This window comes from Canis lupus, chromosome 5 (genome assembly GCF_011100685.1).
Source record: "Canis lupus familiaris isolate Mischka breed German Shepherd chromosome 5, alternate assembly UU_Cfam_GSD_1.0, whole genome shotgun sequence".
NCBI classification, from domain to species: Eukaryota; Metazoa; Chordata; class Mammalia; order Carnivora; family Canidae; genus Canis; species Canis lupus.
The window spans coordinates 58,179,231-58,192,240 of NC_049226.1; the positions used below are offsets into that span (position 1 = coordinate 58,179,231).

The window sequence follows — 13,010 nt, forward strand, 5'->3', positions numbered from 1 at the left end:
CCCTCGGGCGGGGGCGGGGCGGGGCGGGGGCCGCGGGGAGACGCGGGGAGAAGAGCAGGCCGGGGCGACGCGGGACGCAAAGCTTTTTAATTAGGAATAAAATGCCATAAAACGGAGCCAACCCAGCCAGACCCGCGTCCGAACTGTGGGCGCGTCCCCCCCCCGCCCCCGTCCTGGGAAGGGGCGCGGACCCGCGCCGCCGCCACTCCGCCCGCGGCCGGCGCAGGGGCAGGGTGGGGGCATCGTCACCTCGCCTCCGGGGCCACCTGGGTCCTTTTAAAGTGTCCGGGGTGCGGGCCCCGGGCGGGAGCGCAGAGCACGGAATGTGTTCTTAAAGGGCCAGTTCCGAGCTGCGCTGGAAAGGGGAGGGGGGAGAGGGGGCGGGGGGGGGGAGAGATAAGTGAGAGGAAGACCGGGAAGGCCGAGGAGAGCCCCCCAATCCCGCGCCGAGGCGGCGGCGGCGACGGCGGCGCGACGATGAGGATGATGAATACATTGCAAAGTTTTTTTGGCCCCGGCGAGGGGTGTCAGATTGAGTGCTGTGTGCGCATGTGCGAAGGTGTCCAAACTGACAATGCTGGGGAGATGAAGATAGTGTGTAGCTGCTTCTGGACTCAAGGAGGAGGAGAGAGATTCCGCGAGCCGACACCATGCGATCCAAGGCGAGGGCGAGGAAGCTAGCCAAAAGTAAGTCTCCCGCGCTCGGCCGCGCCGCGCCGCCGGGTCCGGGCCGCGGGGCCGGGGCGCCCGGGCCAGGGGTGCGCGTCGGGGCGCGGCCGGCGCGCCCTGGGCTCCCGGCCCTCCGGTCGGCCGCGCGGCCCGGGGGCTGCTCCGCCTCCCGCGCTCCGGGGCGGCCGGGCTCGGCGCAGAGGCTCGGGGCGCCCGGGCCGCGCGCTCCCCGAAGGCGCCGGCCCCCTCCTCGCGAACCCCCTCCCCCCCCCAGTGTCAGGCGCTCGGGCCCGGGAACCCGAGGCGCGCGGTGGGGGCCGGGGAGGGGGGCGGAGGGGGAGGGCTGGGGGTGGAGGGGAGCGAAAAGCGAAAGTTAGCGAAAAGTTGACGAAAGGGGAGAGCAACTTTTTCCTCCTCGCTCGCTCTCTCCCTCTCTCTCTCGGAGTGGCTCTCAGTCCTGGTCAAATCATATTCCGGGCTTTTGAAATAGTGGGCGCTAGAGCACCGCCTTTGGCGTCCGCCAGCTGGGCGCAGAGGAGGGAGACCCCGAGCCGGGGAGGGGGCGGAGGAGGGGGCGCGGGCCGGCGTCCACCGCGCCTCGCGGGCGCAGGGCAGGGGCGGCGGCACGACAGCCCGGCCGCCGGGGCGGCAACACGGACACGTCCTCCGGGGCCGGCCCCGCGGCCGCCAAGTGTATTCCCGCCCCGTGCCCCGCGCGGCGGCGGGCGCTCCTCCGGGACTCCGGGACCCCGGCACCCGCGCGGCCGGCCCGGGAGGGAGCCCGTGCCTCCGGCGGGAGGGTCCCCGCCCGGCCGCCCCCGCCTCCCGCCGCCGCCGCCGCCCCCCTCGCCCCGGCCGCACGCGCAGCCCCGAGGCCCGGAGGGGACGGAGCTGCCCGCGGCGACGCTGCCCGGTCCCCGCTCTTACTTTCTCTTTCGCTCCGTCTCGGGCCGAGCCCCGAGCTCCGCGCGCCCGGCCCGCCGCCCGCCGGGTCCGCGCCGCCGGCCCGGTGCGCCCGCCGCTCGCCCCGCCGCCTGCCGCCGCGCCCGGGCCCCCGCGCTCCCTCCACTCCCGGACCGCTGGCGCCATCGGCGGGGAGGCCCGCGGGCCCGGGACCGCGGCCCCGGCGGAGGGCAGGTGGGAGCGGCGGAGCCGCGGCGGGGAGAGCGCGGCTCCCGAAGCCCCGGCCGAGGCCCGGCTGCAGCGAAGCGGGAGCGCCGCGCGGGGACGAACCGGCGCCGCGGTGCCAGCCGCCCGCTCCTCCGCCGGCCGCCCGCCCACCCACGCCGGGGGCGCCAGGCCAGCTCCCCTGGGATCCCCGCGCGACCACCAGGCCGCTCCGCCCGCCCCTCTCCCGCCTGACCCTGGCCGGCCGAGCCTCCGCACCGGGGCTGAGCCCCCGAGCACGAGCCTGGTGGGCTGGGAACTCCGACACTTTCCGAAGAAGTTGTGCTGTCGTGGTTGGGTCGGCCTGGCTCCCGGGACAGCGGCCCCGCGGGGCTAGGCCCGGCGCGCGCCATGGAGCACCGGGGAAAAGCAGCTCCCGGCGCAGGCAGGACGGCCCGGAGCCCCCGAGTTGTGTGGGGCTCCTCCTGGAGGCGCACCTTTCCGGCGCGTCTCCCTTGCCCGGTGCTCGGGGCCTCGGCCTCCTCCGTCTCCCCTGACCTCTGGCCCCTCTTGGTGCGAACAAGGCCCCAGTGTTTTGTGGCTGGTGCGCCAGGGCTGGGTGCCCGCTACCTGTGGGCCCGCAGGCCTGGGGGTGTGGGTGTTGGTGTGTGAGCACGGCGGCTTCCTGAGTCTCATTCCTGGGCTGCAGGCTGCCCCGGTCAGGCTCGGGCCGAGGAAGGACCTGCGGCTGGAGCCCTACGGTGGGACGTGCAGCCGCGCTCTGGCTGGGCCTTCGCTGTAAGCGAGAGGCGGCTCAGAGCCCCCAGCGCAGCCCTGGAAACAGCAAAGCGTCCTGCACTCGGCTCCCTGCCTGCTCCACCCCAACAGGTGGGGAAGGGGGCCCTGTTGGCTCTTCTCACCACTTGGAATGGGTGCCTGGCCCTGAGGCCAGGGGACCAGAATCGAAGATAGGGCAGAGCACAGGTCTCCCTGTCCTGGGAGTCCATGGTGAGAAGGAGCCAAAGCGGGGCAAGTGTGTCCGGCCCAGACCCCGCTGGAGCCCGCAGGAGCAAGCGCTGGAAACCCCTCACAGCCGGGACAGCTGTCCCCAGCCCTGCCCGAAGAGGTGGCCGAGGCCGGCACAGGGCCACAGCTGCCTGCCCGATACGGAGCACAGGATCCGCTGAGGAATTTCATTTCATAGGACAATATTTTAAGCAGATGTGGAGGTCCCTGGGGACCTGCCTCCATAACCTGAATCTGAGGCAGCAGGGCAGCCCCAGTGCCGCCAGGAGAACCTCCTCCTGCAAGCCACATCGAGGCCAGGGGCAGGGGGCTGGGGGAAGAAAGAGAGGTCACAGTTATAGGCCTGGGTGCAGGGCTGGGCTGTGCCTGAAGCCATGTGCGGGGAGCAGAAGGACAACCTGGTCAGTGAGTGAGTGAGTGTCACCCCTGAGTCAGAGCTTGAGGGCTGCCCCGGAGGCTGCATCTGTGGCTGTAATTTCGTTTGTGTTTCACTAGGACCCCACTCCAGGGGTCTCCCTGCGGGGCTTGCATGCAGACTGAGCTGGTGGCACTTCTGGGGCCCACCCTGGGGGCTGTGAGTTGAGCTTTCCAAGGACAGAGGGCCCTGAGGTGCTCACCACCTCACAGAGGGAGCCTAGGCAGCTGGGGACAGAGTGAAGGCAGGTAGGTCCAGGTCCCCTCACACAGGCCAGGGCGCTTGCTGGCCCGTGGGGAATCGGGGCTGTCCCTGCCCTACATTTAAACACAAAACGCCTAACAAAAGCTTTGTGTTTCTGCCACTGTTGTGAACCAGATGGGCAGGTATGGGGGTCTACACAGCCCAGGTGCCCTCCTGCCCTTGTAGCACAGCTGGGGGGCCCTGTGCACGAGACGATGTGCTCTCAGAGAGCCCCCATCAGAGCCGCCCCGAGACCTGATCACCATGGACGTGCTAAGACAACTAGACATGACATAGTCCAGGCCTGGGGATAGTGTCCTGGGGACAACTGCCGCCTGGCCCCCTGGGGTGGAGGTGGGAGTGCTACCTCTGCTTGATGCCGGACATGGTGTGTCCTGTGTGTGCATCTTCAGGGTGACGTGTGTGTGACAGGGTGTGGGGAGCCTGGCTGGAGGCTGAGCTCCTAGCCGGTTCCTTCTCCGAAGTAGAAAGCAGCGGGGCTCGGGCTCTGCTGGGCCCTGCCCTTCTCCCGCCGGCCAGGGAAAGCCTGCCCCTTCCACCACTTCTCTCCCCGCAGCCAGGACGGCAGCCTCCTGTCTGGACGCCTAGAAGGGCAGCAGTGCCAGGAAATGTCCGGCAGGAGTCGAGCGACTCGCCCCGCTTCGGGCGAAAACGCCGAGGCCACGGAGGAGGGGCGGGGTGCAGGGCTGGCGGCCAAGGCCAGGTGCCCTGCGGCAGTGCGCTGAGTGCCTGCAGGCTCTGGCTCCACCACTGGCCCCGCGGGTGTGCCTGGGCGCCCAGGCCTGTGGGCGGGGGCGGGTGCCAAGTCCTGTTGGTCGGGTGACCTCCGAGCGGGCTCCCAGGGGAAGGTCCTCACCACCGGACACCCACCGGGCCACCCTGCACATACTATTGGCCGTGGGCAGGGAGCAGGTGCGGGCTGAGCCGCGCCCCCCGCCCCCGTCCGGGGCCCGTGGCTCCTGAGAACCCTGAGTTACAGCACGGGGCTGCGGACCCGGTCCCGACGTTTCTGTTGGGAGGCCGGGTGCTGGCGGTGGGGCCGGCGGGAGGCTCCCCCCACTGGGCCCCTAGGGGGAGGCCGTCAGCTCACAGGGCCGCTGTAGGCTCGATTAGCCCCCTGTTTTATTCAATTAGGAGGCAATTAGGGATCCTTGGGGGGCTGGGGCTGGTAATTAAGGTGATGTATAATTAGAGTTTCAACAAAAATTATCCAGGATTAAAAATCTTTTGAATAATTTCGTTTAAAAATTTCAAATAGCGTTAAAGACAATTTATCAGGTTTTGAATCAAACCCGTGTAACAAGTCTTGGACGCTACAGCGGGAGGAGCGGGCGCGGGAGGACTAGGGACAGCTCGAGCACTGTCCCCCTGCGGGAAAGAAACTTGGCGAAGGGACAGAAGAGCCGGGCCTTGCTGCGCGGTACAGTGGCTGTCGCGCGCTGGGACGCGGGCTGCCTAGGGCTGCGGACGGCGTGGGCCAGCCTGGCCTTGGGGCCTGGGGACCCCGTGCTGAGCCAGCGTCGCTGCAGCCCCCTGTTCTCCGCGTACAAAGTCCCAGTAACTACCGCGCCGCCACGTGAACAGCGCTGCCCGTCTACACAGCGCTGCCGGTTCGTGGCAGAGGCTGCCGCCCCGGGAGCCCTGCACCCCAGCCCAGCCAGCGGGAGCAGCACCCTCCTCTTCCAGGGCCAAAATCGGCCCCAAGGGTCTCCGCCTCTTGGTTTCCTGAACGGAGAAGGGCAGACTCGGACTCCCAGCTCCGGGACTCTTGACCCTGACCCAGACTCTGCGGGCGGGAAGCCCGCGCCCCCATCCCAGTGGCTTTGCAGGTTTGGGCGCAGAGAGTCGGGAGAGTGCTCCCGGAGCCCGGGTCAAAGTCAGGGTGGCGTGGGGAGGAAGGAGATGGTGAGGGGATCCGAAGCGCCGCTGGGTGCTGGAGGTCGGGCTTTGCGGGATCAATCCTGCCTTCCAGGATGCGTGGAGGTGGAGTATTCGCCCCGTGCATTTGCCCCAGGCACCTGCCCACTGAGAGGTCCTACCAAAGTCGCAGCCCAGCCTCCGAGCCTCCCGAGCCTCCAGGAAACAGGAGGGGCCAGGGTCCCGTAAAGGCATTCCTCGACCACTTGCTCAGGCTGACCCCACTTCCCTTCATTGATCCTGGGGATGGAATTTGGCCTCCTGGGCACCACTTTTAGCGGCAAAATCTCCCAAACACAGAGAGGTTGAGTACCCAGTGGAAGTCACACAGCAGTTAGGAATGAAACTGAATGACACCGAAGTAAAGTTCCCCAAGCTTTCGTATTTCACACCATCACCCCCCCACCCCTTCCTTAGGGTTCCGCGGGTTGTAGTTAGTTCCATAGAATTTTCTTTTTTTATGTGTCAAGGTTTAAGCATTTTCCCCAAGGACAGTGCTATGCTTGTAACAGGTCTGGTTTTTAAAAGCAAATAAGACATCAGTGTTCTTACAGCTTTTGAATGCCACCAGCTAACTGTCCTCAGCCTCCTCCGGACCCGGTGTTTTTTGCTGGGATCTGGACTCTCCTGCTGCCCTTCCACCCCAGGCCGCACAGGACGCTCTGCCATGAGCTTTTCCAGCCTCTGGCTCTGGGTGTCCTCTCCCCAGGTCAGGTGCAGAATGGCGGGCTGTTGACCTGGGTCAGCCTCATCTGCAACCCCTCCCGTGTACTATCTTTTTTTGTGAGCAAAGGCAGGAGGTGTAGGGCTAGCCTGCTCACCCTCCCGCTGCCACCCCAAATCTGGAGGGAAATAATCAGCGCCCCTCCCCCAAGGCAATCAAGGAGAGGTGGAGCCGCCGCTGTGTGGACATGAGCCACCCTGAGCCACGGGGAAAGGAGCCGGCCGCTGTAGTCGCAGGTCTAGCCCCAAATCGGCTGCTGTTCCCTAAGCCTGGGCACCTCGCAGGCTACTGTGAGGGCCGGGGTGCTCCCTGTAGGCTGGCCAGTGCTCCTGAGCTCTGCTGGGCCCCAGGGCGATGGGGAGGGCCTCTTCCTGCCCTACCACTCTCTCTTGGGGTTTCTGCCATCAAATCCTTGGCTGGCCTGCCCGGCTGGCCTCTCCCGAGAGTCAGGAACAATGCCCCGGAGCTCGCAGAGAGCGGTGCCTCGGCTCCGAAATACATATTTGTTTAATAGTTAACATTCTGTGCAAAAAAGGAGGGAAGTCAGATTCTGGTGAAGGCTTTGCTTATTTTATATCCACTATAACTATTTCTGTCCATGAAAATTGGCTTAATTATATCAATGGAATGTTTCTTTTTCAATTCTGTATGCAATTAGTCCATCTTGCTGGCTGCAATTTATTTTAATAAAAAAATAAACCAGTGGTGTGTTCAGTTCCTCGTCCCCTGGGGACAAATGCGATTGGTGTGTTTAATTTCATTAACTACAATGCGGCCTACTGGAAAAATGTATAAAATCAGCTTTATACAGCTTAAACACTGGCATTTGAAACAAATCATTATTGCATTAGCTGTCACACTGGTAATTCTAGAATCTAAGGAAAAAAATATATTATGGCTGTTTTTATAACCCTTTGCAAATGCACTGTTAAAATAATTTATAATCATTTTAAAACATGGCTGGGTCCTAGCGAATATTTTACCTCCTCTAAATCAGGTTCTGCATTATCCCGTGCCCATTTTACTTACTGATGCTTGTGTCATTTCCAGCCCCAAATATGCATCTTTCAGGGTGGAGACGGTGCAGTCTGTCTTTAAGCAAAGGTGATAACATGGGTCACCTTTTCATTCTGGTCTGACCTGGGTCTCAGGTGGGTCTCAAGGTGAAATATTTGGTGTGACGTTTTACTCATCTGAAATGTGCCTGAGGCCAGGGGGGGACGGGGGGGGGGGGGAGGAGGGCGGGGGCAGAGCGGGTGCTTGCAGAGCCTTCCCCTTCACCACAACCCCCTCACCCCCAGTGGTGGGCGGAGGGATCTGGGAGCAGACCGGCTTTAGGGCTTTACTGACTTGGGAGCAAAAACATCCCAGGGCGGGTGTTCCCCCGCTCAAACTCGGGGACGTGAGGAGCAACATTTGCTCTGCTTACCCCGGAGACCCTGCTCAGGAAAGAGAACCGGTGACCCTTTCGCACATGCTTTCTGAACCTGACGTGAGAGTTCTCTGCAAAATTCACCAGACTCATGCTGCCTTTCGGTGGCAGCACACTTCCGGGAAGGGGGAAGGGCTTGTGCCTTCAGTCCGCATCCCTGGGGGAGCTAGGGGTGGAAGCAGGATCCACCTTATCCAAGGGAGGAGGGAGTCTGGGCCCAGCCTGACCTGGCTCTGCAGGTGAGGCAGGTGATGGGGTACTGGCGGGTGCTGGCCCCCAACTCCCTCCCATGGCCATGTGCCTAGAGGTGCTCAGCGGGATCTGGGAGCAGGGTGCTGAGAGAAGCCCAGGGCTTCTCGGATAGCCAGCTCCTGGCTGTCTTGTGCACTTTGGGGGTGACCTGAAGGCCCTGTGGAGTGGGCGCTGGCCCTTCCCAGCATGGAGGTGGATGGGCAGGCGTCTGGCTGGGAACAAGCAGAGACTCGGGGGCTCAGCCTGGCCTTGGGCTTCTTCCAGGCCCCTGGCCCCTCCCACCCCCAGGTAGCACCACTGGACGTTGAGAGGAGGAAGGCCACAGTCAAGCGTAGTTTGAGGTGGGGATCTGGCTGCTGCACAACTCAGGGCTTCCCAGTCCTGCAGGTGGATTCTTGGGGAGTTCCGAGAGATGCACTTGGGCATTTCTGGCCCTACCAAGGGTGAACCCCTAGCCCTGCCCCTTCACCTCCTGACTCACCCGATGGAATTACGCGGACTCTATCCTCTCCTTCTGATACAGTTCTATTCTCTAATGGATGCTACTGCGGGTGATGGTAGGGCACGAAGGGGGCCCCAGGCACACAGCGTCCTTGCGTCTGAAGCCCCTTCCTGCTCCTCAGGACCCTGCACGGTGGGGCTGGGTCTCCTGGATCCCTAACTCCATCTGTCCCAAAGTGGGTCCCCAGACCTGTGGGTTGCTTTCCATTCAGCATGCTGCCGAGTGGAGGAAGAATTGGCTTTGTCTACTTTCCTACTTTAGAAAGAATAACAAAGCCGAATGCTTGGTGCAAATATGAAGCCCTGGACCTGGATGCTTGGGGCCTGTGGCTAGGGGCTTCCTGTCCGGCCCCAGAACCCAGCAACCCCCACTCCACCTTCATACTGTATGTGTCCCACCGTTGCTGCCGGCAAGGCACCCCACCTTCTGCCACCAGATTGGTTCCCCTTACGCCTTTTGCCTCAGCAAGGGCAGGTATAGGGCCTGCTGCTCACCCTCCCACCACCCCAAATACCTGTGTGCATCTAGCTTCCACAGGTGTGACTGCATGGAAGTTTCTGGAAGGGTGCAGCGTGGTGTTTGGTGGGGCCCTGGGGCCAGGGGGATGTGAGTGAGGCCGAATTCTTCCTCCATCCGGACAGGCAGTGAAAGTTTGGGCTTTATCCCCTTGGTCTGCTTGGGGAAATGTTGTGTTGGTCCTCAGCATCCCAAGCCTCCCTGGGGCTCTTCAGGGTGGGGGTGGGGGTGGGGGCATAAGGATGGTGTGCAGGCCTGTAGGGGTGCGCCAGCCAGCCCCATGGTGTAGCCCCCAGCACGTGGAGCTGCTGTGCTTACCGCAGGGTGCCCATCATGCAGCCCTAGGGCTCAGCTGGACTGCCCAGCTCCAGCCAAGGGCTCACTCTGGTTCTTTCCCTACAGCTCGGTCAGGAAGTAAAACACTCACACAAGATGCTTAGGTCGTGGTTTTATTTTCAAACTGAGAAGCTCTGGTGCCCGGGTCGGATTTGGCCCCTCTGACATGCAGCCCAATGCCAGCCTGCTCTGAAGCTAGCCACCCCCTCCTGTAGCCTCCCCGGACCTTGTCCATCCTTCTATCACTCTCTGGGGTTTCAACAGCTCTTGGCATTTGCCAGGTCTTCTCTCCTCAGAGGTTGCCAGCTTCTGCAGTAGGTCAGGGTCTTTGGTGTGTTTCGGGGGCTCCATTCCATCTATCCATTCCTTCCTGCCCCTGGAGTGGAGCAGGCTGTCCTTGGGCCTACTGTATGGAGTGCTCTGAGACATGCCCGAGGTTCCCCACATGGCTACCCAGCTATGGGCCAGCCCTCCAGAAACAGACGTGGTCAGGTCACCAAGCTCGGGGCAGTGTGACGAGTTGGGGGCTCACAGGTCCTTGCTCTGAGATCTAGGCTTCTGTGTCCAAGCTGTTTGGATGGGCAGAAAGCCAGACCAACGGGCTAACCCCCCAACCTCATGACTTCTGGGGGCAACCCCCTCTCTGGTGTCCCTGGCCTTGGGTCTGTGTTGGCAGGGTGGCTGGACCCCTAGCTCTATTTCAAATTAGAAAGGCCAAAGAGAGGGAGAGGAGGGAACGGTGCTCAGAGAGGAGCTTTGCTCATTTGTCTTTGCTTCTGTGAGTCTCTGTGTTTTAGATTCAGTGGCTCACTTGAAACATGTGTGAGTCTCTGGCACCTACGGTAGGCAGGGCACCCCCGACGCTTGGGCGCAGCGAGGCAGGGATAAAGTGCTTGGGTCGCCGCATGATGAATGAGGACTTGCTATGGCTGGGAACTCTTTCCTGTGACATAGTTTAATCCCCGTATCTATATTCAGAAGCTGGCAGTCAATATTATGCCGAAATATGGATTTACATAATAGACTCCCATTGCTCCTTCTGGTTGCGTCTCTGAGGGAAAGGGGCATGCATTTAAAAGCGCTCAGACATTTGTATCTGCTCAATGGGCTGTAACAGCCTCTTCAGAAAGGCCGGGCCACATCGGTCCATAAAACACTTAAACAAAGACCGGAAATTATGCTCACGGGAGGAGCCCAAACGGTGGCCACAGGAAAGCCGGGCTGGCCCCAGGCAATCACGGGGTGTCGACCCTCGTGCGCCCCCCGCGCCTCCTCCCTCCTGCTGCAAAGCCTCTGTCACCCCTGGCACTAATGGCCCTTGATGACGACGCTGCTCCTTCGGCAGGTCAGGCGAAGGTCCAGACTCAGGCCATTTCTCAGCATCCACATCTGCGCCGAGCGGCCGTGATCCCCTCATACCCGCTTAGGTCTTTACCGCATTGGAAATGAGCATCTCTGGCTTGTGCTGACCTAACAGCCGTTTCCAGCCCCCTATTCAGAAGTGGCTGTGGGTCACTTCTGCTGGCCCAGCTACCATGAATGTGCCGGTGTCATCGGGGTCAGATCCCAGAGTGGTTCTGGGCACTGTTTCTGGGGCTTTGATGTGGAGAAGGGCACCATGCTGCCAGAAGACCCCAGGTCCCTTTCAGAGGAGAGCTCATGAGAAGGTCTAGGATGTCAGTTTTTAGGGAGCTGCTTTAGGCCGTGGTGGTACCCAGCATGGGGCACCGCGTATCCAGGGGGCTGTGCCACCTGCATCCAGGCTGCCACCTGCTCACTCCCAGATGCTTCCCTAAGGGGTCTGGCCCTCCTTGCAAACTTCTCCCAGGTCTTATTCTTGGGAAAGCCAGGGTGTTCTTGAGCTGTCTGAAAACCGGGGGGGCGTTTCTATTAGCCAGAGCCGCTGCTGCTAGAGGGAGGAGCGGCCCCTGGTGTAGCCCCTGCATTGGTCTGTGTGTGGAGCTGGTCTTGGTCAGTGTGGATCTGTCCATCTGTGTGCAGGTGTACTATGCATGCATGCACAGGTGCGCACCTGTGTGCAAGTGTGGGTGTGACGTCTGAGTGAGGCTTACCCTCAGGCTGTTCTTTTTGTTTTGCCGATAATGACGTTGTACCATCCTTGCTCACTTATGCTTTGCACGGTTCCCCCCTACCAAACACACACTGCTTAGTTCTCTGCAGGGTCTGAAAGGCTGGCTGTGGGGCGGCCGGGCCCAGAGCCCTCCGTAGCTGGCCTTTGTGGAAGAAGGGAACGGAGAAGTTCAAAGGTGGAGGCAGGCGATCTGCGAGCATTTGCCCACACGTTTATAACCCCCGGAAGACACGAAGAGGAGAGGGAGCTGTTTGGATAATCCTGCCCTAGCGCTCACATCTAGAAAAATTAGGCCCTCTTGAAAAATTATAGAATTATGCCGAAGTGTCAAGTTCCAAGATAATGATGTGTCTGTGCGCGAAAATATTAAATTGCAATAACACGCCTGTGAGTACCTCTCTGAATAGGGTATTCAGTTCCCAGCTCGGGCTGAGCTTACAGCCAGTGACGGATAGAATACAAATGGTGCCGTAAAATGTGGGGGGCAACCGCCGGACGCTGTCTTTCCGACCGGGCTCTCCATCTCGGCCCATCCAGCCATCCTTTTCTTTTAATGAAACAGCCCGACGACGTGGCTAATTATTTATTTATCACGTTAGCAGGAGGAAAAGCTGTCAGAGACAGATCGATTTTTCCCAGGAAGTGATTTGACATTACTTTAGAAATCAGACCATGGGGCGATGCCGGGTGCTGCCCTCAGACCTCCCAAAGTTCATCTGCGGACCGTGCCGAAGGTCCGTGCTTCCAGACGCGGGTCGGAGGCCGGCGCTGACCGTGCACCTCGGCAGGGCAAGCTGTCTTTCCCACCAGGGAGGACGTATCGTGGGTTTGTGTTCGGAGGAGTGCATTTGACGTCTTCTTCCAGACCAATGAAATCCCAGCAGCAACAAGTCAGTCAAGGGACAGGGACGAGGGGAGACGTCTTGCGTCTCCACCAAGCCCTGGGAGACGTGGCATTTTTCATAAGACGCCGGTGAGATGGGGGCCCCTGTCCCGCTCTGGGCGCAGCTCTCAGTCCTGTTTGGGGAGCCAGCGTGTGCCTGCGTGTGCGTGTGACAGGCGACGGTGCAGTGCTGTGGCCTCACGCTCGCTGCCGGTGAACAAAAGGACTATACAGGCCGGTGGAAAGCAAGTCCTCAGAAACCCTGGGGGCAGAGCGCGGGCCCAAGAGGGGGCTCTCGTTTCTCGGCTGGGAGTCAGAAACGCGGAGCAAAGCCCCCGTGCCCCCCGCCCCGGTCTTAACTTTCTCTACATCGAAGGTGTTAATCTTACCTTCCGAAGGTTAGATAAAGCCGCTTGAGGCTGTTTGTTATTGAATCTCATCTGCTAATTATGGTGGTGGACTTGGTTCGAGGCCCGAGGCCTGTCCCGGCCACCCCGCCGGCCCTGGGGCTGGCAGCCCGCAGAGGGGCCCTTCTTTGCTGTAACTCAAGTGCTCCCTCACCAGGGTTTCAGGTTGCCTCCAGAAGCTGACAGACGACCCTCGCTGGAGGGGAGGGGCCGTGGCCACGGGGGTGAGAAGCCTGCTGCTGCTGCTGCTGCTGCTGCTGCTGCTGCTGCTGGTCCTGGCTGCTCCTGGGGGGGCGGGGGGCTTGACCCACAGCCTCTGCCTGTCTGGGTGCAGGAGAGGGCTAGGGCGGGAGGAGTGCAGCCTTGCCTTTCCTTACAAAGAACCCCCTGACTCTTTATTCACTGGGCCGTAGAAGAATACTCAGCCTCATGCACAAGGCCTATGGCTGGCTGCTGGGGTGGGGGGTG

General features: G+C 61.5%; 1 protein-coding gene across 5 annotated transcripts in view; it reads left to right on the forward strand.

The window, feature by feature from the left end:
* The first annotated feature begins 406 nt into the window (after nucleotides 1–406).
* Nucleotides 407–13,010, forward strand: part of PRDM16 (PR/SET domain 16) — a 314,127-nt gene continuing 301,523 nt past the window's right edge. For all 5 annotated transcript variants that reach the window (XM_038537722.1, XM_038537726.1, XM_038537724.1 and 2 more), the window contains exon 1: nucleotides 407–687. In XM_038537722.1, coding sequence (XP_038393650.1) covers nucleotides 651–687 — 37 coding nt within the window. In that variant the 5' untranslated portion in view covers nucleotides 407–650. The remainder of the gene's footprint in view (nucleotides 688–13,010) is intronic.